The sequence below is a fragment of the Venturia canescens genome, chromosome 5 (assembly GCF_019457755.1).
Source record: "Venturia canescens isolate UGA chromosome 5, ASM1945775v1, whole genome shotgun sequence".
NCBI lineage: Eukaryota > Metazoa > Arthropoda > Insecta > Hymenoptera > Ichneumonidae > Venturia > Venturia canescens.
This window is the reverse complement of record NC_057425.1, coordinates 12,102,318-12,129,294: the sequence shown is the minus strand read 5'-3', so window position 1 is coordinate 12,129,294 and position 26,977 is coordinate 12,102,318. Positions and strand designations below refer to the sequence as shown.

General features: G+C 39.7%; 2 protein-coding genes across 8 annotated transcripts; one reads left to right on the top strand and one right to left on the bottom strand.

The window, feature by feature from the left end:
* The first annotated feature begins 1,781 nt into the window (after positions 1-1,781).
* On the top strand, positions 1,782-8,441 carry LOC122410559 (uncharacterized). Its single transcript, XM_043418771.1, has 2 exons — positions 1,782-2,526; positions 3,687-8,441. Exons 1-2 carry the CDS (start codon positions 2,374-2,376, stop codon positions 7,008-7,010), a joined length of 3,477 nt encoding a protein of 1,158 aa, XP_043274706.1. The 5' UTR covers positions 1,782-2,373; the 3' UTR covers positions 7,011-8,441.
* Positions 8,442-10,200: 1,759 nt separating this feature from the next.
* LOC122410560 (aquaporin AQPAn.G-like) lies at positions 10,201-25,395 on the bottom strand. Of its 7 annotated transcripts, none has more exons than XM_043418775.1 (6): positions 24,810-25,395; positions 21,752-21,843; positions 13,612-13,871; positions 12,456-12,740; positions 12,083-12,289; positions 10,201-11,126 (listed from the first exon to the last, which is right to left on the bottom strand). In XM_043418775.1, the coding sequence occupies exons 3-6, from the start codon at positions 13,867-13,869 to the stop codon at positions 11,085-11,087; spliced, it is 792 nt and encodes a 263-aa protein (XP_043274710.1). In that variant the 5' UTR covers positions 13,870-13,871; positions 21,752-21,843; positions 24,810-25,395; the 3' UTR covers positions 10,201-11,084. The 7 variants fall into 7 exon arrangements, with proteins under 7 accessions (XP_043274710.1, XP_043274709.1, XP_043274707.1 ...); XM_043418774.1 differs by lacking the exon at positions 24,810-25,395 and adding an exon at positions 22,174-22,290; XM_043418772.1 differs by lacking the exon at positions 24,810-25,395 and adding an exon at positions 22,162-22,266.
* Between the last annotated feature and the right edge of the window lie 1,582 nt (positions 25,396-26,977).

The following is a 26,977-nucleotide window of genomic DNA, read 5'->3' as shown; positions in this document are numbered from 1 at the left end:
AAGTAGTGCCTGGGACAGAATATCACTGCTTTCTAATAAATAGTGTCAACTCCAAAAAAGCATGTGTAAAATCTACTCAAAACTGGATCTACTTGGAGACTCTCTGCTCTACGATGAGTAGTTTCTACTCCAGGATATCGCCACTCATCGATAAATAGGGCTCGATACAATTGTCATATAACTCGTATATTCCAAAATCCACTCCTCTTTTCGTAAGGAATTTTTTACCCTATTTTTTTAAATTTTATTATTTTTATTTATTTATTTACATTTTTTTATCTTCTTTTTTTATATTTTTATCCATATATATTTTTTATATCTATATACATTTTTATCTATATATATATATCAAGAAAATGACATGTCGATTTTACCCCCACCACCGCGAAACGTTTTATTCAGAGATAATATAGTCTCGGCGAGAGCCTCGGGCCAGCAGACGACAGAGCTGTCAATGTACTTGTCCCGAGACTCTACCGAGTCTCTTGATATATATATATATATATGATTCTAAAAATCACAACCCATTTATCAGTTGGGTATAATCGAAGATTTACTTAGGAGAGTGTAATTGGAAACTATAGGCAGTGTACTCTCTTCCATGAGTACTGCCTATACTGTAGAATAACGTAATTCAATGACGAATGGTCCAATGTCTCTTGGCTCGATCCAATATGTCATTGTTCTTCGACGAGTATAGGAGTCGACTGTAAGGAGTCATAATTGGTAAATAAAATTTGTACACTTTGATGAGTAGTGACTGCCCTAAATAATCACAGTCCTATAACCAGTCGTCCCTGCACTAGAACTCACGGGAATAAGCGTTAACTTCGTATTTTGCTACTCCGAAATCCGCTCCGAAATATCACGATTCGATAGGTCGTGCCGCATTCGAAAAACCAATCAGTAAAGCCCACACGCCGAAACTAACCTGAATAAAACTGTCCGAGTAGGTCCGGAGTAGAATGAATCTACCCCAAAATTCGCTACTTTTCGATGAGAAGTGACTGCTATTAAATTTTATTATCCTTCACGAAGGTTTATATAATTGCACCAAAATTCAGAGAATTTCGTTACGGAATGAGTAGTGCGCCACATTTGTCGGAACAGTTTTTTGAAACCACCTCACATAATCACCTTCGACTGTGGTCGTCGTATTTCGTCGTATTTCAGGACAATGGATATTTACGAATGGATTTGTTACTCACTGAGAAAAGTCGATTTTGGAAGTAAAACGAACTCTAAGAGTCGAAAAGTTGAAAAAAGACACTGCTATCAAATGCTATTCATTGGTGTTTTCAGAGCCCACATTTGTAAGGAAAATGACTCCGAGTGACATCTTGTGTAGTACTTTGTCCGTTGTCAACTCGACAAGCAAGAAACTTCGAATCTGAATCTTGGATCATTTGTCAACGATAAGAAACTTCCAAAATATTTTCTTGGAACCTTGCTCCCGCGGCAAGTATGCCATGCGGAAACGATTCCTCTAAGACGTTTGACAATCATCGAAATACAAAGTTTACCGTAAGATAATAAAGGAAAATTCTAGGGAAACGAAAATGCGCAGATATCGAGCAAGCTCGTACCGACGGTCGATAACTGTGTATCTGTCATTGGAAAACTTGGAGTTGTATAGCCGGGCGCAGCGTTAGTGAGGGCGCTGTAGTGCAAAAATTGAAGAAACAGGACGCGCGTCGGTCCGTTATAGGTTACAGTTGAGGGAAGACGCCGTCTGGCGTACGTGATGACGCTAGCGTGCATAGTCTCCGGTAGTATAGAACGTGAGAAGTTCTCAGTGAGCAACGGGCGATGCGAGTAGAAAGAGAAAATTCGAGGAGAACTGATCCGCGAGAGAGTTATCCGTAGTTTTGAAGCCCAATAGTAGCGTGTTGCCAGGGGGGTATATAACATAGTCCGGTATATAAGCCCGTTTTGCGGTCTTTGTCGTCGGTTGACGACCGCGCGCAGTAAGGAAAGGGGCGCGCGCGAATAGAGCCGAGTCTCAACCATATCGTTTATACCGACGCTCGGGCGTCGCGCATTTCAATCTATTGATGCGTTTTCGGGTAATATAGCCCTGTGTGTTCGGTAGTAGGGTGCGCGCGCGGGGTATACTAACGCGCGACATACATCAAGTAACAACGAGTCCCCGCGTCTCTCGTGTCGGATTTTCGACGTTCGTGTCCCGTACACCTTAATCACGAAAAAAAGGAATAATAAACTCTATTCAAACAAATATTCCATTCGTGTGAGAAATCGGCCGTTTTCTTTTTTTATCGTTTACGTTATTATTTTCACCGACGCTACCGTGTATATCAGAGGAGTTTTGCAGTAGACTTTTTCGAAGAGGAGTGAAAAATCCAAGAGAAAAATATGGAGAGCCGACCGGCGCCTTTGCGTTCGAGGCGAGTTTGCCGTTTTTGCCTTACGGAAACTGAACCTCTCAACTTCATCTACGAGAGAGATCACACCAAGCCATTCCAAGTGCCGCTTACTCTGCAAATAATGTCCTGCGTCGCCATCGAGGTATTTTATTATTCAAGCATTTTTATCATCGTTTTTGTCTTTTATCTTCTGTTCGTAAATTTTTCCATTTCTTTTTCATTTCCGTTTGTTACTACGTTTTCGCCATAGTGCGGCGCGTATTTGGGTTTCCCTTCGGTTTTCTTACTCTTTCTCTTTTTTTTACTTTTTTTCTTTTACTCCGGCGTACACGATATTCGCTTTTCCTTGCGTGTCCCCGCTGGCAAGTCGATAGCCCATACAACGACGCGCTGATATCATTGTTATCTTTTTTACCGATCGAGTTATCGTCTTTTTATCATCTCGAAACTCTGCTCTCTCTTACCGGTCCGCTCCCCAATGTGCTCTTCGATCCGCTTCGAGAACCAAATGCGCGGGTTCCAGCTTGCTGCCCCGTGTATACACATGTCATAACGCAATCGAAAGTCATCCACTCCCTCAAACTCGCATTTCAATACAGCGTGCATCCAAGTTTTCGTACTTCATAAAAAACATTTTTTCGAATTTCCTCCATGAATTTTTGCACCTGCCCTCAATCTGTCGTAGTTCGTTGATTTTTTCGCCCTTTTCTCGAAAAACTTTACCAGACATTATTTCCCTATTTTTGTTGCTCCAAACTCTTTTTCACATTTCATGCTTTTTTGACGGTACGATGAGGTTACTTTGTTCAAAAAACGAATTTCTGAATTGAAAGAAAAGTCATGATGAATTTTTTATTTCTAGCACATTTGAATTTTGCGCTAAAATCTCGTTTTATTGATAAGTACGGGAAACATTTTTAGGAAAATCAAACTTGCCGCAGTCTTTTTCTTTACAGTTTTCTAGCATTGCAGAGTCTCGCAGACTCCATTACGGTAACAGAAAACCGATTCTTCCAGAATCACATGTACAACATAATTTCATATCGCTTAACAATTCATTTGGTATCCGATCGCATCAAAGTTCTACAATTTAGAGAACTAAATTGTTTGATAAATTTTAAAAAAGATACTTGGGTCTTTTTTCTTTCTTTAAAAATAAATGTGAAGAGACTGTTTTAAAAAATGGCAAAATTAATTGGCTTATTGATATAAACAAAAAATAAATCAAATTAGAATTCAGATTGAATTAGAATCACAATAAATATCCATCAACAGTAAATAAGGAAAAAAATTTTTTTAAAGGTGTACGCAGCAGACGGCATGCCCCAGATGATCTGCAGGATGTGTCGTTGGAATTTGGATCGTTCGTACAAATTTAAGCTCCAGTGTAAGAAAGCGGACGAGGCGCTACGAGCGTATCCAATAACGGGAGTTCTGCCTCGACCATTTCCACCGATATCGAACGATTCGCCGGACGCGCCGGGTAAGCGAGGTGCTGAGCAGTCGATGCAGTCGGGAGAATCGACGAAAAAGTCGCGAGTCGACAACGGGGATAGAGATCGACAGCGAAGCGATCGTCAGCAGGAGAAGCACAGTCACGATAGCGAGCGTAACGATTTGTACAAGGAAGATCAGGAAGACAGCGACGTCGATCAGGACATGTCGAACGAGAAGGACGACCGGAAGTTGGAGCCGGGGGAGATAAGAGTTCACGCTTGCGACCAGTGCGACCGAACGTTTCCACTTCGGCAAGCTCTGCAGTTGCACATTCAGCGTGCTCACCGTGACCGAAATTACAAGTGCACCGAATGCGATCGTATGTTCTTCTCGAAGTACGATTTAGCGAAGCACATGACGACTCACTCATCGGAAAAGCCGTACTCGTGTTCGATTTGCAACAAGACGTTTACGCGAGCGAATTTATTGCAACGTCACGAGAAATTACATCGGGAAGATTTGCGTTACGGGTGTCAACATTGCGACCGTGAATTTTTCACGACCGAGGAGCTCGAGAAGCACGAAGACACGATGCACAAAACAACAAAACCGTATCAGTGCAACATATGCAACAAACGCTTCACTTACAAGCAAGGCCTCGAGCGCCACGAGCTTCTTCACAACGAGGACAAAACTTTCGTTTGCGAATATTGCAAAGAGGCTTTCCGCACGAGTACCAAACTGGCTCGCCACTTGGCTACTCACTCCGGACATCGGCCTTACCTCTGCAAGCTCTGTCCACGGAAATTCCTCTTGTCCCATCACCTCACACGCCATATGCGTTCTCACTCGGTTGAGAAACGTCACGTGTGCGAGGACTGCGGCAAAGCGTTCAAGCGCAAAGAGAGCCTCGAGGTTCACCAGCTCACTCATTCGAAGCGCTCCGGCATGGCCCTCACTTGCGACGTGTGTCAAGAATCTTGCCGCAATCGTGCGGATTACGTCACTCACATCAAACAGCATATCGAAGCGGGTGAAAAAATGGGTCCCGACGGTTTGCAGCCGGACAAGGGTAAAGTTGAGACCGAGAGCGAAGAGGAAGAGGAGGAGGAAGAGGAAGGTTACACGGACGGCGACGACGATTACGAGCCGCCGGCTTACGTCGTGAAAAAACTGCCGAAAGTGAAGTCGCAGCCGCCGGAGAGCGAGGAGGAGGACGATCCTCCCGCCCGCATGGACCAGCAGCACGAGAGCGAAGACCGCAAGGAGCAGGTCGTATTCGTCCGTGGTAAGGACGGAAACATCGTGAAGAAAACGATAAAAACATTGATGCCGATAACGCGTCGTGATGCTCACGAAACCCCGTCGAAGAGTACCAAGCCTTTGGCTACTGCTACGCCGAAAAAGACCGAAGAACCCGTGGCCAAGAGCTCCTCCCGTGGACACGAGGACAGCACCGAAGCCGAGGTCCAAAAAATAGTTGCCTCGGTATTCAAAGAACACAAAATACCACTCAAACACACGACCAACATTCCTCAAGAGAACCAGGCCGCAGAAACTGCCACGAGCACCACTGTAGCGAACATCAAAACGGACACTTCCTCGGGAGGCAGCCAAATACACACGCGAAGCCAGAGCTTGTCCCAAAAAGAAGAGAAGACTGATAACGTTACGGCAGCTCCAGGAAAATCCGTCAATACCGTAAAAGTTATAAAACGTATCGTCGTCAGAAAACCCATCAGCTCGGCCGATGCAACTTCCACGCCCTCGAAAGAATCTGAGAACGTCACCATCACCCAAAGCCCATCGGGATCAGCGACAAAAGTCACCAAACGCGTCATTGTCAGACGCATCATACGTCAAGGCGATACGACTCGCGAGGTTATCATGAACCCCGACGGCACCATCATCGATCCTGCCGAACTGGCTAAATTGCCAACCGGCAATGTCGTCAAAAGGGTCGTCGTTAAAAAAGCTCTTGACAACAAAAATTCTTCCTTCGTGCAGCAAGTCTTGAAGCCGCTGACTGACGCCAGATTAGCCGCAACATCGACGCCGATCGTTGCGTCAAAATCACAGTCCGAAAATTTGCTCGACGAGGGCCCCAAGTTCGAGCTCAAAACTTCGCAATCTTCCAGCGCGGATAAAGCCGCCGCGAAGAACGAGGCCGTGCTGAACAAGGGCGACCAGGAGACCAAGGAAAAACTCGAACTTTTGGAGAAACGCGTGGAACAACAAAGAATCAAAATCGAAGAGTTACAAGCACGAAAACAACAAGAAACCGAAGCGATTGACGAGAGCCTGCCCGAACGACACGACGAGTCCGAGGACGAACAACAGCTCCCGCTCAAACGCGTATTCGTCAAAAGAAAGCAAAGTATTTACGATGAGGAACAAGAATACGACAACGATGGAGATACCGACGTTAAGAAGGAACAGGAGACCCAAAAAGAGCCCGAATTCGATCAAATCCAAGCAGAAACGCCCGTCGAAGCCCCGGTCACGCGTAGCAAGCAATTGGCGATCACGAGTTCCAAGGTTTACACCAAGAAGAAAGTGATTTTCGTCAAAACCGAAGATCCCGGTGAGATCGACGAGATGAGTCGGGAAATCGGTAGCATATTGAACTCCTCGGACAACGTCGTCAAAATGCAAGAAAACGTCCTAACGAATCTAAGTCAAATATCGGGAATCGGTGAAGTATCCGACACGACCAAATCCGAGGTTGCTCTCGAAGGAGAAGTTTCCGTCAGGGAAGAAAATTTCCCCGAGCCGATGGAACAAGACGACAGTAATAACGAGGACGAAATCGAAGCGAAACTTGAGCCCCCGACACAGGAAACTGAAATAATGACGACGTCGACTACCAGCGAAACAGCAATGGAGGCGACGGAATCGAAAGACGTCACCGCGATCGAGGCTTCCAACGAGATGATCGAAATCGCCGTTGCTGTCACCGGTGAACAAGAAATTCCTGAACACGACGAAAGCGCCACTTTGGCTCTTGTACAAGAAGACATGTCCGGGTCTGCTGATATTTTCGAAAGTAACGATTCTATTTGCCCGAAAACTGAGGTCAACCTGGAGGATTCGGTTATCGAGCTGGCCCACAACGAGACGATCAATCTCAACGACACCAACGAGAGTCAGGACAGCCTCGAGGACAAACTCTCGCAAATGGAGGGTTGATCGAGCGCGTGCGAGCGTGTGTTTTTTCAGAACTATTCGTTTTTTTAACTATCAAGAGAAATACAGATGAGAGAAAAAAACTACTTTTTACACACTTCTGACTCATCATTTTTGAAAATACATCAAAGAAACATGAGTTCGAACGACTTTTTCGCTTTATTTCGTTTGAAAATCGTCTGAAAGAGATCGTAACCTCTTTCGTCATTATTATTGTACCGATAGATTCTTCAACGGTTAAAACGAATCAAAGATAATAATTATCTTGTACGTTTCTACAAAACCAATTTTTTCGTATCGTATCAAACATACGATTTACTTTTCATTCTGACGAGTTTTTTGAAAAAATGAAATATGTAAAATCTTCGCCGACTTCGGATGAAGCGCGATTATTAAGTTGTCGGTAGGTTATTACGTGATCGTAATTCCTAATGATAGTAAAAACAACAAATCGATAATACGAGAAATCATAAATAAGACTTGTGAAACAAAAAGAAAAATGCAACTATCGTTGAGACGTCTACTTACACGTTTTTCGAACGATCTTTCACTCTTCGTTTTCCGTAAAACCAACATTTTACATCGGGACAAAAACGACTAAAAGAAGTAAGAACAATAATTGGGCAAAAAGGCAAATAAAATACGAACTTTGTAACCGGAAATTGTAAACTTTGTGTAAATATTTCATATATGAATTTTCAAGATTGGCGAATCAGAAATAATCCTAATTATACACTTACGTACGATGTGTGCGCGATACACCGGAACTTAGAATTTTGGGCAACGTCCAATGTCTTCATTGCTTGGGTCAATTTCGAAAATCTACTAGTTGCAGGAAAAAACGTTGGTTTCGAAAAAAAATCAGGACAAATGACTGAATCTGAGTTTCCGTGTAAATTACAGATTATGTAAGGATGATTAAGGTTTAATGGTACTTTTGTTCCGTTTATTTTTTGGACATTAATTACAATGTATGTACATACACGTTAAAATAGGTGCAGGGATCCACGTTTTATACAACATTGAAAGAACGTTAATAACAAAAAAAATGGAAAGGCGCGATAGCATTGTTTAATCGAGGCATGGGAGAAGAGAGGGTTCTTCAACCGTGTTAATACGAAGTACGAACAAAAATTGATTAGCGACATAGAAAAAATGCTGATGCAAGATCCCGATCATTACCGCGGCGATAATAATATTCATTCACCAAAAACAAAATATCTTGCGCTTCTTTTTCTTATTTCTTTACATCTATTATGATAAATTGAAAAGAAATATTATAATCTTAGGATAATTTACAGTATGCATATTGCGAGACAGCAAAGTTTTAACCACGCACGGTAAATCGCGCGACGACCGACGGATATTCGATTATAAAGAAATTAAAAATATAAAGATGTATCAAAATACAACGTGTGGTAAGTGTCAGAATAATTATTGTCGTTCTTTAAAACCTCCCAACGAGTCTGCGCTCATTTTTATCATCACTAAGATTTTTAATTTCTCTCAAAAATCCAAAATTCATTATTTGTTTGCGGCTTATTAAAAGATGCGAGAACCGGGTGAAAATTTTGATTTTCTAAACGCTTGCTCATCTCGAGTTCCCATTTTGGGGACTTCTACTTCTAACCGAGCCCTGCAAATCCTGTCAATTTGAGCGAAATCGGTGATGACGAGTAGACAGCCTCCCCTTGTTAGCCACGAAATTTATTTTGAGCACTTTTTTGTGCTCGATCCTTCCCACTCTATGGATATTCAAAATTTTTATCTAACGATGTTTTCGATAATAAAATAAACCTCGAAATCATCGAAATCGTTGGGATAAATTTGAGAAAATTAATTATGCATTGGAAATTGTTCATTTTTCGCCCACTTATGCAGGGATGTAAAAACAATTGACGGTTTCTGTGATGTACCGAAACGGACTTTTGTTTGCTACTGTTCTTATTTTCTATATTTGCCACTCGCCAAAAACGAATTTGATCTGTCAACAATGTTGAAGACCGGCTGTCATTGTGACATTTACAGCAAAACGATTAACTTTGAAATCACGATTTGAATTGGATCCCAACAAGAGACACGAGCGAGTGCAACGTCGAAGCAAGCCAATCGGAGTCGTGGAAAAGCTATGGCAATGAGCAGAATTCACGAGTCACAATTCTTCTCAATCTGAAGAAATAGTTACCATCTGTTGGTAAAAATACACGTTATCTGACTGTGATAATAATCTGCGTTTAAAATTGTCGACGAACTGAGATTTCGACTGACGAGATCAGTTTTACCGGTGATCACAAAATTTTGGATCTCGCTAAAGATTTTTCTACTGACTTGAAATTAGCATCGCTTGATGAAAAAAAAACCGAAGGATCTAATCCACAAGAAAACGTTTGGTTTGATGGAATTAAAAGGCGCTGCACCGTTTCGACGTTAAATTTCGAGAGAGAAATCAAAAGTAGAGATGAATGTTGATATCATTTTCGATAATGGGCTCCTTGTCATTCATTTTAAAGTTTGAATCAGCACTGGAGAAAAATGACTGTTCTACAAACTATTAACTCTTCTGCTAGTCGAAAGTAAAGGTAAACATTCTGGGAAAACTTGAAAATTTCAGAAAATAATCGAATCGAATGGGGACTCTAGAGATCGTAGGAAATTAAAAAATTAAAAAATTCCCCCAAAGTGAGAGGGCTTTGAGAACTGAAAAGTGGATTTTTCTTAAAAATAAATTGGCTATCTAATGAACAAAAGTACAAGAAAGATTCCACCCTGGGTCGTTACCGTTTTGATCGACTGAGGAGTTGAGAAAATCACCGAAATCTCGAGAAAAAATTTGAAAAAACAAAGTGCAACCTTCCCCTTGTACGATCATCAGTTTATCGTCAAAATATCGATTAACAGGGGGGACGAGCTCATTAGTGGGTGGTTTCAATGCCATTAAATTTTTGCCTTTCAACAGTACAGTCTTTCGTCACTGAATATAACTTCAAAAACGAAAGCATTTTTGAAGTTTTAGTATCCCTATGATTACTGCATATTCTCAAAACCACTAACGAAGAGATTCACTGATCAATCGATCGATCAACAAACGAATAATTTCATTTGACAATTTCATCTGCCAAAGTATTTCAGGCCTGCGAACACAACGAATATTTTAACTCTCGAAAATAAAATTTCTTGTAATGCTCTAGCGATATTTTTACGATTACGAATAAAAAGACGTTTATTGAAACACTTAACAGAGTACAAATTTATCAATTTTTTATACGACACATCACGATTTTACATGGCTTAAGAGTTATTACGAAGCATACATGAGACATTAATTATATAAATAATTTATTCAATTAAATTATGGATAATTAAACGTATAATTTTTCGAATAATCTCAGTGTTTGGCGTGTGCGAATAAGATGAGATTGAAAATTATTGCTTTTAGCTCTCGACTTGACTTGGGCGAGAGAACGTATCGCGTTACAGAGTTTTTTGGGTGAAAATTCATTGATTAAATTTGACATCAGTAAATTTGTGACGAATATGCACGATTACAGAAACCTCATGGGCACAGAACAATTTTTTAGTGCACGAACATTTGGCAGTGTGACGTTAAAGTAAAACTTGGTTCTGACGAAAGTGCTATTGGCGCATACTTGAGTCGGTTCGAATTTTTCAACAACAAAGATTTTTTCACAAACACACAAAATCTGGAAGAAAATTAATCCATTCCTCGTCGTGAAATTACGAATAGAGATTTTACACATACTCACACATACAAACTTTGGCAATAAGTGAATTCGATTTCTGGCGCTATTGTTTAGCTAATATTGTCGTAATAAAGAGAAAAAGTGACAAATATTCGAGATCGATTTCAATCGATATGATCCGAAAAACTTGAATTTCAGTTCTAGCAAAATTATGATATTTATTCCTGCACTTTTGTACGTTGATTCAACGATGGGGCGACGTAAATTTCAGCAGCGATTGACATTGACATTTGACATTTTTTTTCGTAAAGCTTTATGCTGATATTTCCAATTGTTTTTCGAACAGTTTCGCGTTACACTGCAATTGTTAGAAGCATCACGCCGGATGCCCGCTCTTTCTACCGGCGAGTCGTTGAAGCTGCAAAACAATTTCGTTTTTACGTAAAAATAATAATTGACTCCTCGTCGCGTGTGTAATTGTTCCCACAGTTGGCGTTATCACGAGGGAAGGACAATTGGGGAAAGAGAGATCAACGAGTGTTCCCATGCTCTTGATCGTTTTTTTTTTACAGATTCATTTTGCCCCCTCTTTGCTTTCAAAGTCTCTCTCTCTCTCTTTCTCACTCACAATCAGTCACTCGCTCAGATGCCACCTCGTCCACTGTCTATGTACTCGAACCGCTGTGGGATAAACACACACGTACGAACTTTTTACAACGAGCCACGTTCAACCACATGAGCCATGCCAACGTTATTTTTCAATTGGATTCAAACTTTCGCATTTCATTCAAAAATATAAATATGACAAAAAACAATTGATTGATAAAACTTCTGGTAAAACTCACAGAAACTTTATTCCATCGAAAATTTTGTAGTTGAAGAAATTTGTGGGGAGAATCAGTTTATAAAATATTGGCCAATTTACTGTTGAATGAAAACGTTAAAAAATGAATGAAACGTACTATCGAATAAAAAAATGATAAAATTGGAAGAAAAAAATGAAAAATGAATAAAAATTTGGAAAATTTTTACAAAACTTGGCAAAATTTTCATTTATCAAACCTCCGAAGGAAACAAAATGCAAAAAAATCAATTCACAACTTCCTGAAGGAGCTAAAAAAATTGTAACTTTATCAATATTCGTTTGGAGTTTCGAAAGTTTCTATCAATCAAAAAATCGTGTAAATTCCAATTACTTTTTTTTTTCTATTGCAAGAAAACCATTGACACACACTTATACGATAAAAATGATGTTTAAAAATTACCGTGAAGATCTTAGGCATGAGCAGACAGTAGAAATTGTTACAAAACTCATTTGGTTTAAGAAAGAGTTTAAACTATAATGCTAACTCACTATTATGGAGAATAATTTACCTCTTTTTCTTCAGTTGCAACAGGATTGTAAGATTTTGGCAGTTCGATCTCTTTCGCAGGTCCAGTCGCGTGTGTGTAGAGGAGAGCCCCAGCCATTCCACCGAGTATCGGTCCGACCCAGTAGAGCCAATGATTTTCAAACGCTCCCATCACGACTGAGCTTCCCAACGAACGTGCCGGATTCATTCCAGCTCCAGTGCGTGGAACCTAACAGAATTATTTTCATTTTGAATTATCAGGCAAAAGGGATTTTAGTATTTCAACGTCGTTGAAAAAGCATGATTTTTTTCCGGTTTTATCACACTTCGACGTCACATTATTTTCATCGGTTTCAAACAACCACATAAAGGACCTCGAAGAAGAACCAACTTACGCCCGCGAGATGACCGATCGTCACGGCCAATCCAATGATAAGAGGCGCAACGCCTTTGCTGTCTGGCTTCGCGTCGTCACAAGCGCCACAAACGACCATAACGAGAATAAGAGCCAAAAAAAATTCAAATCCCAAGCCCTGAACTGGAGTCACACCCGGAGCGAGAGCAACGACTCCTAACGCGTTTTCCATTTGTTCTGGCGACAGAGCTCGCAGAACTGCTGATCCAGCAATAGCTCCCGCACTTTGCGCCAGGATGTAGAGGATTGCACGGATCATTGGTATCTGCGTATTCGGAAACGAATCATCAGTAAAATTGAAACACATCCTTGGAGCTTTTATATTCCGCGTAAAACGGTGTCAAGAAGATAAAAATGACGAAAAACGGTAGAAAGCGTGCTTTTAAGGAAGTTGAGGCATTAAAATGAAAATGATGTCACCGCTTTTAAACCGATTGCATCTTATAAAGTGAAGTGTAAAAAAAATCAGTTAAATTTTCAGACAGTTTAGGAGCGTCGTTGCTGAGAAAAATCAATAACAATTTGGGCCAAATAACATGTAATCTTATGGAAGTCAAGACACATTCAGTGATATCTCCGTTAAAAATGATGCTAAAAATATGAAATTTTTTGGGCAACATGAGCAAGGCTTGCCGAATAATGTCAATTTGTTTTCAGATTTATTAGGAGATTTGCTGAGATTATATTAATAATAATCTGTTTCCCGTGCAGTTTTTTGAGGCTAGGATCGTCACTGTTCGTGTTTTCGACTGAGCTTTCACCAGTTTTTCGTCTTATTTTCCCCAACTTTTCTTTAAAGTGTATGCAACATTGCCAAACTGTAAACTGGCCTAACTTTTGAAAGGTACAGGTCATCACTTTTGGGTAAAAAAAATGACTGTACAGCCTCAACTTCCTTAAGGAGTTTCGAGCCTCTTCAAACTGACTGTCAAGAAATCATTTGGTCGACAATGTTTTCTGAAAAGCTGAAAAAAAAGCTTTCACTTTTCCCCATGGCTTTTTCCGAAAACCCGAAATTTCGTATCGTCCAATGTTGAGACAGCTAAACTGCTCGCGACCCAATCGAATCGATTGCAAATCGTCCGTGAGTGTCTCGACGCATGCTAAGTGCATTCCACCGAGTGTACAAAACTTACCTTGCCGATCACGGCTAACCCAATCGTGACAGCAGGATTGATGTGACCACCTGACACGTGACCGATGCCCTGGACCGCTGCAGCGACGGTGAGACCAAACGCAAAACTAATGGCAACGACGCTACCGGTGACAACGGTACCACATCCGACGAAATTCAGGAGCAGCGTACCGAGGAACTCGGCGATCAGAGCTCTGTACAGATTCGCTTTCTTGTCCGTGAGCTCGTGGGCTCCGAGAGCTGTTTTTAGATTGGCCATTTCTGCAACAATAATTAAGCGAAGTTTCACAAATTTGGCTCGCGAAATTGAAAATTCGATGCTGATATGTAACTACTCTTTTTCAGCCTGGGATTCGCGGGGTTAAATTGAAGACTAAAAGTAAATTGGAAGTTTTTATTAGCGCTTTCATACTACTATTTTTCATCCTTCACTTGCACACCAAGTTGAATGAGGTTTTTCCGGAAACTCCATTGATTTTTTCAGCCAACATTTTCCGAGCGAACTTGACACTTCTCAAGGCTACTTTGACAATCTCAAACGTTTGTTTTTCCGTTTAGGAACTCCGTGTTTCTTATTCCAGCCGACGGTTTATTGTCTTTCAAATGCCATGGAGGCGGGCTCGACATAAACATTCGATACGAACATGATATGAAGAAAATTCAAAATTCTAATTACTATTCAAAGTTTTGTCAAAAACTCCGACACTTATCATTTGATGTTTTACAAATTGAGATTTTCGAATAAATTTTACGAGCGAACAATTTTTGTTTTCATATTTCATGTTCAATGAAAAATAAATCGATTCAATTGGCACTGTACGAAACTGCAGTTTTTTGTATTTTCACTTATTTCCGCAGTGGAGAACTGATATTTTTCAATACTTTTAGTTCATAGTAAAAAAAAGGGTCGTCCAGAATTATCACGAGACTATCGGTCGGGTGTGGCTCCCGAACCCCCATCACTCTATCTCGTTATATATAGATAATATCCCAGCGGGGCAGTGATGAAAAAAAACATCTGATACTCTTCAACGAGGGGGAGTTTAATACTGGAAGGTGCGGTCTCGTTGGAAAAAAAGTCCATTTCACTGTGGATTTCATGTCCCACTGACTTACATAAAGCCGATAAGACATTTCCGATTTGCTTGGGACAGTGGGTCGTAGAAAACCAGACGTTTGGATTTCGCTCTTTTGTGTTTGATTTCAGTAATTAAGGTAGATCATGCTCGAAGGGTCGAATTTTATTCCCTAATTAAAGATTTAATAACTTTAAATTAATGTCAGAGTTATTAATTCGAAATTGTAAATCAATTTTTTCAACTTATCCTTTGGCGAACGAAATTACAAGGGATTAATTAATCGGGAATCCATCACTGACCGAACCCGAAATCTCACTGGTCCCTGGCGAAAATTCTATAGCTTTTCATGTCAAAAATCGCATTGAGAACGCAAAGGGAAATGGATAAAGAAAAAAGTATCAATTCAAAGACAGAAGACTGTGGCAGGAATGGGCCAAGCCAAGAAGAAACAAAATACTCAAATAAGCAGATGTGAGGTTACGAGTTACCAATTTCGTTCAGTCTTTAAGAGCATGGATCAGTCGACTAACCTCACCTCGAATTTTCGAAATGAAAATTCTCCGCTGTCGTTTGACTAATTAAAAAAAGGCTCTGTCAGCGGACGCGGAAAGATGGCAAAAATACGCTGACAGGGGCTTTTTTTTATTGATCAAACCGTGTCGAACATATTCAATTTCGAAAATTGCAGCTATCTCTCTAGCACTCACGGTGGCGAGATAGCGACTGCTCCATCACCTTAACGGAATATATCTTTATTACTGGTAAGACAATCGTCTCGAATTTTTTTCCAAACTTTCGTTATATACTTCATTGTTATTGTGTACTTTTTCATAAACTTCGTAAGAAGCGTTCACATTTTTTATATGGTAAGATAAACGATTTTCTTCATATTTAAGCACGTTTATTATCTCAATAACCAATAAGACGAAGCTTTTGAAATTCGTCATGCTTGTGAGTCCCATTTAATCTCTGTGTGAATTTCAAGACTTTCTTAAGAAAATCGTTTAGTGCATGAACTACCTTAAAAATCAATGGAAACATTGATTTTCTCAGAGCTTCTCGTCGAGTCCTCGTCCCTGTAGTTTTTCACTGCGTTTCTCACTGTTTGAGCATTGGAAATTTCGAATCAAACAACTAAATCTCATTCTTTGAAAATGAGTCGCAAAATCCTTTGGTGTGAGATTCCCATTTGAAAAATCCTCGGTGAATACACATCGTGGACGAGTTAAAAGCGACAAATTTATTTTTTTGTTACTGAATATCATTCGTGCGCGATGTCGCTGTTACGATTGAAAGAAATAAAAATGAATTCAAAAAATTCTTCGAATTTGTCAAATACAATAAATCTTAGAAGAACAATTTTAAAAAAACTTCAAAAATCATTTGAATCGCCGTGCTGGGGATCAAAAAATATCTTCTGGCGATCTAGTGCGTTCTAATATTACGTCCATTTCGATACTCGAAACTGAGCTTTTTAGACGCGCACAGTGTTTGTTGTTTCAGGCTTTTCTCACGCGAGAAGATTGAGCTCCGATGAAGCATTTCCAGACGACTTTTCATTCATAAATCCTCTCAAAAATAATATTCAGAAAAAAGTTGCCCTCTGATATTGAAAATGTAAAAATCGTTTATTTGTTTCTAGAGTTCTTCTCAAAATCGAACGATAAAAAAGATTTCACGATTAGAAAATCTTCCTACATTCCCAACCGTGATTAATTCCGATGAATCCGAGGCCATGAAAAAAATTATTCACGATTTTATCGATTAAATTTCAAACGAGCGTTGCTAGTTGGGAACAAGAGAACTGTCGTATCCGTCAGTCGGACGCCCACTTGGAAGTGAGGTGACGAAAAATACATTGCCGTCGTCGCGATCTCTGTGCAACACACTAGCACGTCTTCGTTTAGCAGTTCCGTTGATTTGCGTTGTGAATTTAGTTCGAGGACAGAATATGCACGAAGCACACTTACGAGCTGACTAACTACTTGATTGTTTGCCCAAACGCAACCCCCGCTTAAAGACATGGGAAGGAAAAATATTCGAAATTTCCGAATTTCTGGTGGGGATGGAGCCGTAAAATTGAAGGAAAAAAGTATTTGACGTTCACTCTGTGAACATTTTTTCTCCAGATTAATGTTTTTTCTTTCGTTGAAGGATTTCGCTCGACTCCAAGTCGAACTCGTTCGCGAATTTTGCAATAATTTCCATCTCGGTTGTCGCGAAAGAAAACTAAAACGATGATGAATTTTCTGCTCCTAAGTTTGGCTCATGTCAAAAGTAAAGTGCACGAATACCCTCGATCGCTTCATCGCCAATTATCTCATACGGCAGCTCACACTTTCGCTAATCCAGAGCTCTCTGTTCTATTACTGTAACTCTCGCACTCACCCACGTACCTTTTTATTCGTGGGTCATAATACTGTACCGGGCTAACTGTAACGTCCGTTTGTTTCGACCTATGCTATGTGAACACATTAACCGTAACGTCCGTTACGGTTTGGGATAACACGCCACAGGCGTGATAAATAGAGCACTCTTGATCTCGCACTATGATGAAGGATTTTAAAAAAATCTCTTCGTTCTCCAACTGATGAAGATAAATTCGAGGCCATTTACTTCTGCATTGTATAAAAGTGCCAATTAGAATGTACTTGGAAGGAAAAAAAATTCATTCGGTCGCAGCGACTCGATCAAAATCTTTCGACCAATTCCGACTTACGTTCGAACTTTAAAATAAATATGATTTAGCTCTGAACGTTCTATTTTCTTTCTTATTTTCTATTTTCGTATTTTTATTTCAAGTTCTCAATGGTCCTTAAGATAGATCATGCCCGAGGGATTGTATTTTATGGGTGTCTAAATTGAATAAATTTTTACTCCCTAATTAAAGGATAATTAAAGGACTTTAATGAGTTATTCATTCGAAATCGTAAATACGTTTTTTCAACTTGCATTCTAGCGAATGAAATTACAAGGGATTAATTAATCGGGGATCCATCACTTACCGAACCCAAAATTACATTCGTACCATAGTTTTTTATGCAAATAATGGGATTTAAAAACGCAAAGGGAAAACACAACGGAAAATGGATCAAGAAAAAAGTGTTAATTAAAAGACAGAAGGCTGTGGCGGAAATGGGCCAAGCCAAAAGAAGAAACAAATTGCCGAAATAAGCAAATGTGAGGTTACGAGTGCTCGTTACCAATTTCGTTCAATATTTAACGTATTATATCTTTGTTACTAACAAGATAATCGTCCGGAATTTTTTCCCAAACCTTCATTTTATACTTCATTTTTATTGTGCACGTTTTTCATGAACTTCGTAACAAGCGTTCATTCGTTATATGGAAAAATAAATAATTTTTTACGCATAGTCTCTGTGTATTTTTCTTGATATTTAAACACGTTTATCTGAATAACCAATGAGACGAACCCCTTGAAATTTGATATGCGTGTGAGTCGACTACCCTTGTAATCTCTGTGTAAATTTCAAGACTTTCTTAAGGAAATCGTTTCGTGCATGAACTACCTTAAATACGAGTGAGGGAAAACGACTCTAAATGTACTTTTAGTAGGTCAAACGAGTGGATCTGAAAAGGTAAAGTGAAGACGGAAGGTAAGTACGTTTTTTCGAGACATTCGGAAGCTCGTTTTCTCGCAGTTTCGTATCGAAGCGTACAAAAAAAATAATGCGAGTACGCGCGAAGACTGCGCACCTTTGCCAGGTGCGTCCTCAGAGCGCTGGCAAGTGCAGGTTGAATGATGAAAAAGTGGGTCGATTTGGTCGATAGAAAACGTGATCTTGGGTCACCTTATAGAGGTAAAGACGTTTCTCGCGTCTTTGTTTATTTGAGTTTCCTTCGCGTTGCGGATAAACGAGTGCGAAAAGTAGCTCGAGAAAGCCGAAAACAAATCGAACGTTCGACGACAGGAAAGTCAACGTTGATTTAGGAGTTTGCGAACAATTTGAAATTCGTCGTGACCCTGTCGACGGCTTATCATTATCACGATTAAGCAAACCCGGCAACAATTACGCTTTGCCCATGTGGATATAATTCAATTTATTTTCTCATTTGCCCAACCATCTGCGCGACAGGTTGATGCAGATGCACATAAGCAGAGACATCAGATGAGCGCGTAATAATATAAATTTAGACGAATGTTACGGAGCTCGGTGACTCCTCATAAAAACGTCTTTGCGTGGGGGCGGTTACTGCCACGGAGTGATGTCACACGGGAATCTCATGAAATTTCAAATGATCCTTCAACCCAATGGTAATGAGGACGAGCCAAAACGAGTTTTTCGAAATTTTCGACCTTTCTTTTTGTCCGCGTGGTTTTTGGTGTCATCCTTCGAAATTTCTCCATCGTTACGCAATTTAACATTTCTTCTCTAAAAACCCGTTTCATTCGCACTTTTATATTTCGACATTCGTCGATTACTCGTCGCGTGACCTCTACGAATCGAATACGATATTCGTTCCGAAAACGCAAAATTCTCACTGGAAAGATTTTCACTGGACTAAATGAGCCTTTTTGCTTCCACAGGCTTTTTATTCGTAACTCATCGTCGACGTCGGACCATTGTCCGATCCGTCTCGCTGCTTCCTGTCAATCAATCATACGAAAATAAATTTCGACTTCGCTAAGTGCAAAAAAGGGTGCGATCAGGACGCCCCGCAATTGCTCCGGTTGCTCTTCATCCGAGAATTTGTGTACGGACGTTCGTCGTCAAGGGGCAAAGCAATAATCGGGAACGATCGTTAACCAAATACGGGCGAGAGTCGAGACTTGATTTTTATACTCCATCCACTTTATGTATTACATCCCGTCGTTTTCTACTGATATGTTCATAGTTATGGTAAGACTGCTCTTACTGACTGTTTTTACAATGTCCAACTTTCCAGGATCCAAGTCTGTAAACCGCAGCGACTATGCGTACGGGATTCACTTAAGGTTCTGAGTGGCTTTCGTGTACGAATTTGTGAAAAAAATGTTGTTTAAGTGTAAAAAAAGTAAAAATTTGACGTTTCAGACTTTTATCTGTCGGGAATTTGATAAAATCTGTTGAAATACTGATAAAATCGTCCTCGATTCAGAGGTTAAGGTAGTTCTTTAAGAACGTCTTGAAATTTACAGAGTTTAAATGGCTGGTCGACTGACACACGTATCAAATTTTAAGGGGTTCGTCTTATTGGTTATTGAGATACACGTGCTTAAGGCCTTCGGCCACTGTAGAGGCCGAAAAAAATAGGCTTTTTGGGAATTTTTTTTCAGAAATACTACAAATTAAATCGAGATAACAGAAACGTGATTTTATTATTCATATCAGTGGCTGCTTACAATAATTTTTTTGAAACGATTTAGTGCAAAATGGCGGCTGTGCAGCGTTTTTGCGATGGCTCAACTTTTCAAGTTGGCCGGACTCATAACTCAGGCAATTTTCAACCGATTAACTTGAAATTTTCAAAATATCTTGAAAAATACATTGTCTATGGAAGTACGTAGGATTTTTTTTTAATATTGCGTAGTTCATTCGTTATTAACAATTATCTGACAATTCTTCAGTTCTCAAGTTTCTCAAGATCTTCACTTTCCACTTTAGAAGGGCGCCATTTGGCCAAAAATCAATATATCGCAAAAATCCTACGTACTTCCATAGACAATGTATTTTTCAAGATATTTTCAAAATTTCAAGTCAATCGGTTGAAAATTGCCTGAGTTATGAGTCCGGCCAGCTTGAAAAGTTGAGCCATCGCAAAAACGCTGCACAGCCGCCATTTTGCACTAAATCGTTTCAAAACAATTATTGTAAGCAGTCACTGATATGAATAATAAAATCAAGTTTCTGTTATCTCGATTTAATTTGTAGTATTTCTGAAAAAAAATTCCCAAAAAGCCTATTTTTTTCGGCCTCTAGAGTGGCCTAAGGCCTTAAATATGAAGAAAAATACACAGGCTTACGCAGGGATTATGAGTAAAAAATCATTTATCTGTCCATATAACGAATAAACGCTTCTTACGAATCTCTTGGCCCATTCCTGTCGCCTGTCTTTTATTAATACTTTTTTCTTGATCCATTTCCCTTTGAGCTCTCAATGCGATTTTTTACATAAAAAGGTATAGAATATTTGCCAGGGACGAGTAAAATTTCGGGTTCGGTCAGTGATGGATCCCCGATCAATGAATGGCTTGTAATTTCATTCGCCATGAGATAAGTTGATAAAATTTATTTACAATTTCGAATTAGTAATTCTGACATTAATTTAAATTGATTATTTAAATACCCATAGAATAGAATCCTTCGGGCATGATCTTAAAAGAAAAAGTGATTGTAGCTCTTGATAGGTGGAGTAAAATAGTCGACAATTGTGAAGAAAATAAATTATTCAGAAATTTCATCATCAGCAATGAAAATTGATGATAAATTCATCGTTACCATCGGGGAAAAAGGATTCTTATATCGATGCAAGTTATTTTCTTCATTTTTTAGCACCGAGCACCGAGTAAGTTCGACGTGGAAGCTGGTCGCGCTCTTCCACTGTTAAACTGTCAACATTTCGAAGTTAACGAGCCTCAAAATTTAGACGTGTTCGTGTTACGAAAGTGCCAAAAACGAGGAGACAAACGACCTGATGTACAGCTCACAAAAAATAAATACATAACAATAGTTTGAAACTTCCAACGAAGTGTCACAGCACTTTTTTGACTCTTTTTCAAAAATAAATTTCTGCATTATTACGAATCGACTGGTAACTCGAAGGATCATGGGTCCGTAGCGATCGCCAATTAATCGTGGAGGCAATCGGTTCAGATAATTTATCGACGCAATGATCAATGGCAACCGAACGCTACTCCAGATTAATAAAAATATCAGTCACGTGATATTCTCGTCATATTTTTTATCGATACGAAAATTCGAACCGTCCTTGACCCATAATTGCGTACAAAAAGTGCTCACGAAATGTATCGAAAAAACCGCGAATACGCAGGGGAATTTGATCTTGAAAATCGGCATAAATTGCATTTAAAAAACTGCACTCTGAGACAACGAGACTCACCTTGACCGTAGCGATTACTTCCTTAATTCCTGAGCGTCAACGCGTTCGTAGCAAACGATGTAGAACTCTCGGATTCGTGACTCGTGCAAGTCCTGCAGATCGGAGAAAAAAAATCGTTTTAAGCCTGCTCGTACTACTCGAAACTGAGAGCAAAAGAATTTTCAAAGTACGATTCGATGGTTCACTTGTTCGGACGAGGTCACCTTCGAAAATGACAGTTTTTCGTTATCTACTAGAATAAAAACGATGAAAAAGCAATGAGAAATCGGTGAGAAATCTGCATCGGGTTTAAAAACTGTCACTTTTGTTACTCCCGAAATGAATTACGTTCAATGACAACTAAGTTTATGAAATGAGAATGAACAACAATCGTGCAAAAGACAAGCACGCCTGATAGTGGCAAGTTATACCGGCAGTCTCACCGGCAGAGTTTCTGAGCGACGACTGGATTGTCCTATAGAGACTGCCAATCTCATATAGGTATCTAGACGCAGAGAGCAGCAGCAGCAAATGCTGCGAGGAGACTTCTGGGACCTCGGCCATCAGCCGGAGCGAGAAGCAGCGTAAAAGTGGTAGGGATACGCATCGTTTCGGTTTTGTATCGTTGTATTTCGTGAAGCCATTAGAAAATACTCGTTTAGCGGAGTCTTGATTTTAACAGGTGAACTGCGCTATTTACTAGTATCGAGTCCCGAATTAATCGAGATTGCAACTTGAGACAGCACACTGGTGCAAATTTGCATCCGCGAAAATCTCAAGTGTCTAGAGCTCCGAAATCCCTTTCTTCAATTTGCCCATTTTTCTACAACAAAACTTGATTTTTCAATTTTTTACGTGCTATTGTAATCGATCACTGAGGAATTGTTCTAAAAAGTCTCGTTGCAAGATTAATTCCATACATTCATGGATGAAATAAAAATGTTTCGAAAAGTTTTGAAAGAGCTCATAGCATTCCATGAGGGAGCGAACCTTCGACGTGTTTTCACGATTTTTCATCGAATCAAATTTGTCATACACGATCGTACTGAATTGAGGATTTTTACTCGTTTTTTTCGTTGCTAATTCCCGATTGATTTATCAATCAGACTTGATGGCTCTTGGAAGAGCTTCGGTGGAGAAAAACAAGTTGATACGAAATGTGCTGGGCATACATGCTCGTGTTTAAGTGATAACAGCTCGTTCCTTCGAGATTTCTAAAACGAAAATTGCGTCACTTGTGTTTATCATTTTAATGTTTAAGCCTCACCGTTTACACGTACCAGTGATATTAAAGCTTCTTTATCTAACGTGAGCTCATTATGTTAAATATCCACATTCGACGTCGTATGCCCCACGAGCGTTGTATTATGTGATTGTGTTCGTATTCTCATTGCAAGTTACGTAATGCGAATTTATTTTGTCGGATATTCAATATTGTCGTATATTATCTAATTGGCGAAGGGAGCACGATTCTTACGCATCGACCTCGCGAGGTTGAGCTTCGGGAAAAAGTGCATTCCTGGCATTCCTTCGATCGACTCTGTCATTTTTATTGCGCGCTATTCGATGAATTTACTTACGGTTTTTCCTCCTTTTTCAAATCGAAGTTATTCGAGCTATTTTTAATTTCATTTTATCGGAGAGATTTACGACGCCAGCATTGTTTTCGAGCAGGAAATATTCGTTGGAAGATAAACTAGACTAATTGACTCGATTCTACTGTGATAGATCGGTTAGAAAATCAGTTTTCATTCGTAAATTCATCGCTTGTATACTGGATCGAAGCAAACCCTTAAAATCTCCGGACCTGCTTCGGAAAACGATTGAGCAAGATTATGGGGAGCTTTGAAATTCTATACTCTGATAATCCGATCGAATGACTTCGTACAAATCTTCAATATTAATGCTCAATTTGTAACCTTGCGTCGATAGTCCTTTTTCCAATATTATCATAGTGATACGCGGTGTACGACGAGGAGTTATGCAACGCCAGATATTTTATGTAACATTGACAGGGAGCATGGAAAAAGTAGATCGTACCCGATTGCTGCTTAGCTTCAAGTGTGGAATAAGGGGCGTTCCTAGCCGGACGGGACTGTGCCTTAATTAATCACTTTTTTACTCGGAAGAGCCATAAAAAAACATTTTCTCCTAGAATTCACATTCAATTGGCAAACTTTGAAGTGTCAAATTATTCCGCACCTACGAGATATTTGTTTCACCGAACTCTTACGCTCGAATATTATCGACGATTTTCAAGGAATCCCAATTAAGGCCTTACGTACACTTGCAGCGGCCGAAAAAACGTGATTTTCTTGATTTTTTTTCGACAAGAAAATAAATGATTATTGAAAAACTGTGAACGATGTTCATTAGTACGTATGTTCGTGTACTTGTACAATTTTTCTGATCAAAAAATTTCTCGAAACGGCGCAACTTCAGCTGGATTCTAGCAACACCTTATTTTGAGCATCAGTTCCGGTGGACCTGATAAATAAAAAAGTATTAATCCGATCCATACCAAATTTATACCACTTATTTATTATAATAATAGCTCGGGCCTGGACGAAGGATTTGTAAAAATGTTGATTTAAAAAAAAATGGCGGCAGTTTCAACAAAAAATTCATTTTTGGAGGTGCTAAATTTTCGGTTTTTTGTTACAATTTTTTTTTCAACAAAAACGAAATCCTTCATCCAGGCTCAAGCTATTATTATAATAAATAAGCGGTTTAAATTTAGTATGGACCGGATCAGTAGTTTTTTAGTAATCGTGTCCGCCGCAAAGGTATTTTAAAAAAGTCGATTTTCAGGTAATCGCGTTTAAAGATTCAAGTATTAGACGACCGCGCGCACCGGTGGTGAGAATATTATTCAGACATTGCACTTGAAGAATATCTGATAAAAAAAATTTCGATTTTTCCGCCCATCACAAGTGAAGCCCTTAAAGCATTTGTTGAGCAAAAGCAAATTTTTTCTCTATACGAAATCTCGAGTTTCTACACGCTTCGAAGCGATAAGAAATCGTGAAAAAAGTCACTTAATTAGAGTTCAAATGTCAACGAATTAAAGTCCACTTACTTCGGTCAGTTTAATCCAAATTCCCTGTAGACTGCGTTTGTATAAAATTCGTGATTCAACGTCACTCGCCTTTCGTTGCCAGGTGCTCGTGCAATAAAAATGACTTACACTAAATCCGGCTTCATGTTTCAATTTTCAAGTGCACTTCAGAGCATCGTAGAACCAAAGGGAAAACGGAAACGTAAAAAACAAATAAAACTGTTCAACGGCTTGAGGTTTTGTATATATTCACGTTCTCTGGACTGCCTCGGTTTCCATTTATTTAGTTCGCCAGTAGTAGTGGTAGTAGTGGTGGAGTTTTACATGCATACCCTTTTCGGGTTTTTACATGGTGTGTTTTTCTGTATTTCCTCTATTTTATATATCTCCACTATTCGTTTTTCTTTCCCACTGTTTTTGTTTTTTCCACTACACACACTCTGGACCTACTTTTTTTACGTGGGTTCCGAACCACAGAGAGTACAGCTTTGGGACACTTAGAAAAATCCATTGGTGTCGGCGTCGGGAATCGAACCCGGGCTCGCTGGGTGGGAGCCGGGCCCGCTACCACTGAGCCACTGCCTCTCCTTATTTAGTTCGCCATTTTCATTATGAAGCAAAAGCCCAAATATAAAACGCGAATTCTTCACGGTATGTTTATTTAATGTCAACCTGCACCACGATCATTACCGAGGCTGCTTTCGCTTCATCATTCGTAAATTTAACGGCACTGAACGAGCGGTGCAAGAAGCGTGTCTTTTTACTGGGACCTTGACAATGCTCTCAACACTGCACAGACGTTGGCTTCTTCCTTGTGCGTTGCATAATTTTCTCGGTCGTGTGTCTCGCGACGAAAAGAACCGGTTGAAAAGCGTTACAAATCCGTGAAATGTCGTCTATCAAAAAACAGGTTCGTGACTTGCATGCACACGCGCTTAACTCTCGTGCCATTTTATCTAATAGCAATCAGTTTCATTATCGATTTACCAAAAATGACATTTCGATTGATCGATAACCGTCTTTTTCTTTCTTTCTTTTTACAACCGATTTCCCGTTCCAAACGTATTGATCGAAAGGCTGAACAGTCTTCGGAGCGTTTCAGATAAAAATCCATGAATTTTCACAGGGTCGAGACTGCATATCGGCTTGTTTTTGATCAAATAAATTTGCTTGCATTTCGAGTGGCCTCGTCGTCAAGAATTCTCTGCTGTTACCAAGTTCATTATATCCAAATGATTTTCGAGGAGAAAACAGCGAGTAAAAGCAGGAGAATCTTGCAGCTTTTTTTTTCAACACTAATGATACACGAGACTCTTCAACTTGATGCGTCGAGACACTCCACCGAGGTTTGCTTTACTCCGGAGACTCTCGAGATTGCACTTTCTTCGATAAACAATTCGATAAATCATCAATTGTACTCAAGTGGGATCGCGTTAATTCTTATCTCAATTGCCTTGACATTTTAGTACCGAAGAGTCTTCGAAGCCTTTTTGTCCATAGGCAATTCGTGCGGACACATTTTTTCCGACATTCCGCACGAGGCGTGGTTCGGGCTCGTTATCGTGTCGCAATTACTTATCACAAAGTGTCCGAAGATTACTTTGTTTAGTTGAAAACTCTACAGCACGTTTTAACGAGTCTCGCACGGGGTGCGAGAGACTCATTTGTTTTATGAGTCCAACCCTCGACACGTGCGAAAACTTGGCAAAAAATGACACGCTGCAGGCTTGGCCTGTAACTAATTTTTACGAATCATTTGTTTAGCAAGATTATCAACGAGTTTTTTTGTCACTCAAAAAAAAATATTAGCAGTTCCAACAGGGATGCAACTATTCTCGTGAGTGAGATAAATTTGTAATATTTATCCTCCGAAATTTTATGATCTCTAAATATCGTATACGGCCCAGGGACTGAATTCGCCTTGGAGAAAACGATGACGAAAGCTGATTTATCGCTGTGAATATAACTATGACCGTATCTCAGTAATACCGGTGACTTGCTCGCACTGAGTCATATTTATTTTGAAAAAATCTTTTTGGACGCCACTGCAAACACATTGAAAGAAAATAAGCCGACAATAATTCGTCACTGAAACGATGTGCTTTCCGAAAAACTAGACATGCTTCGAGGTTCACATTTTTCGGTGCTATTCAGAACCAGCGTCATTCGAAGTGAATCAGTGAGAGATG

Excerpts from the sequence above, each read along its gene's own strand:
- LOC122410560 (XM_043418775.1), bottom strand. The coding sequence starts at position 13,869 with ATGGCCAATCTAAAAACAGCTCTCGGAGCCCACGAGCTCACGGACAAG. Across the intron at positions 12,290-12,455 it reads CGATCGGTCATCTCGCGGGC|GTTCCACGCACTGGAGCTGG; the intron begins GTAAGTTGGTTC and ends TAATTCTGTTAG. Across the intron at positions 11,127-12,082 it reads TTGCAACTGAAGAAAAAGAG|CTTCAACGACTCGCCGGTAG; the intron begins GTAAATTATTCT and ends ATTGTTTTGCAG.
- LOC122410559 (XM_043418771.1), top strand. The coding sequence starts at position 2,374 with ATGGAGAGCCGACCGGCGCCTTTGCGTTCGAGGCGAGTTTGCCGTTTT. Across the intron at positions 2,527-3,686 it reads TGTCCTGCGTCGCCATCGAG|GTGTACGCAGCAGACGGCAT; the intron begins GTATTTTATTAT and ends ATTTTTTTAAAG.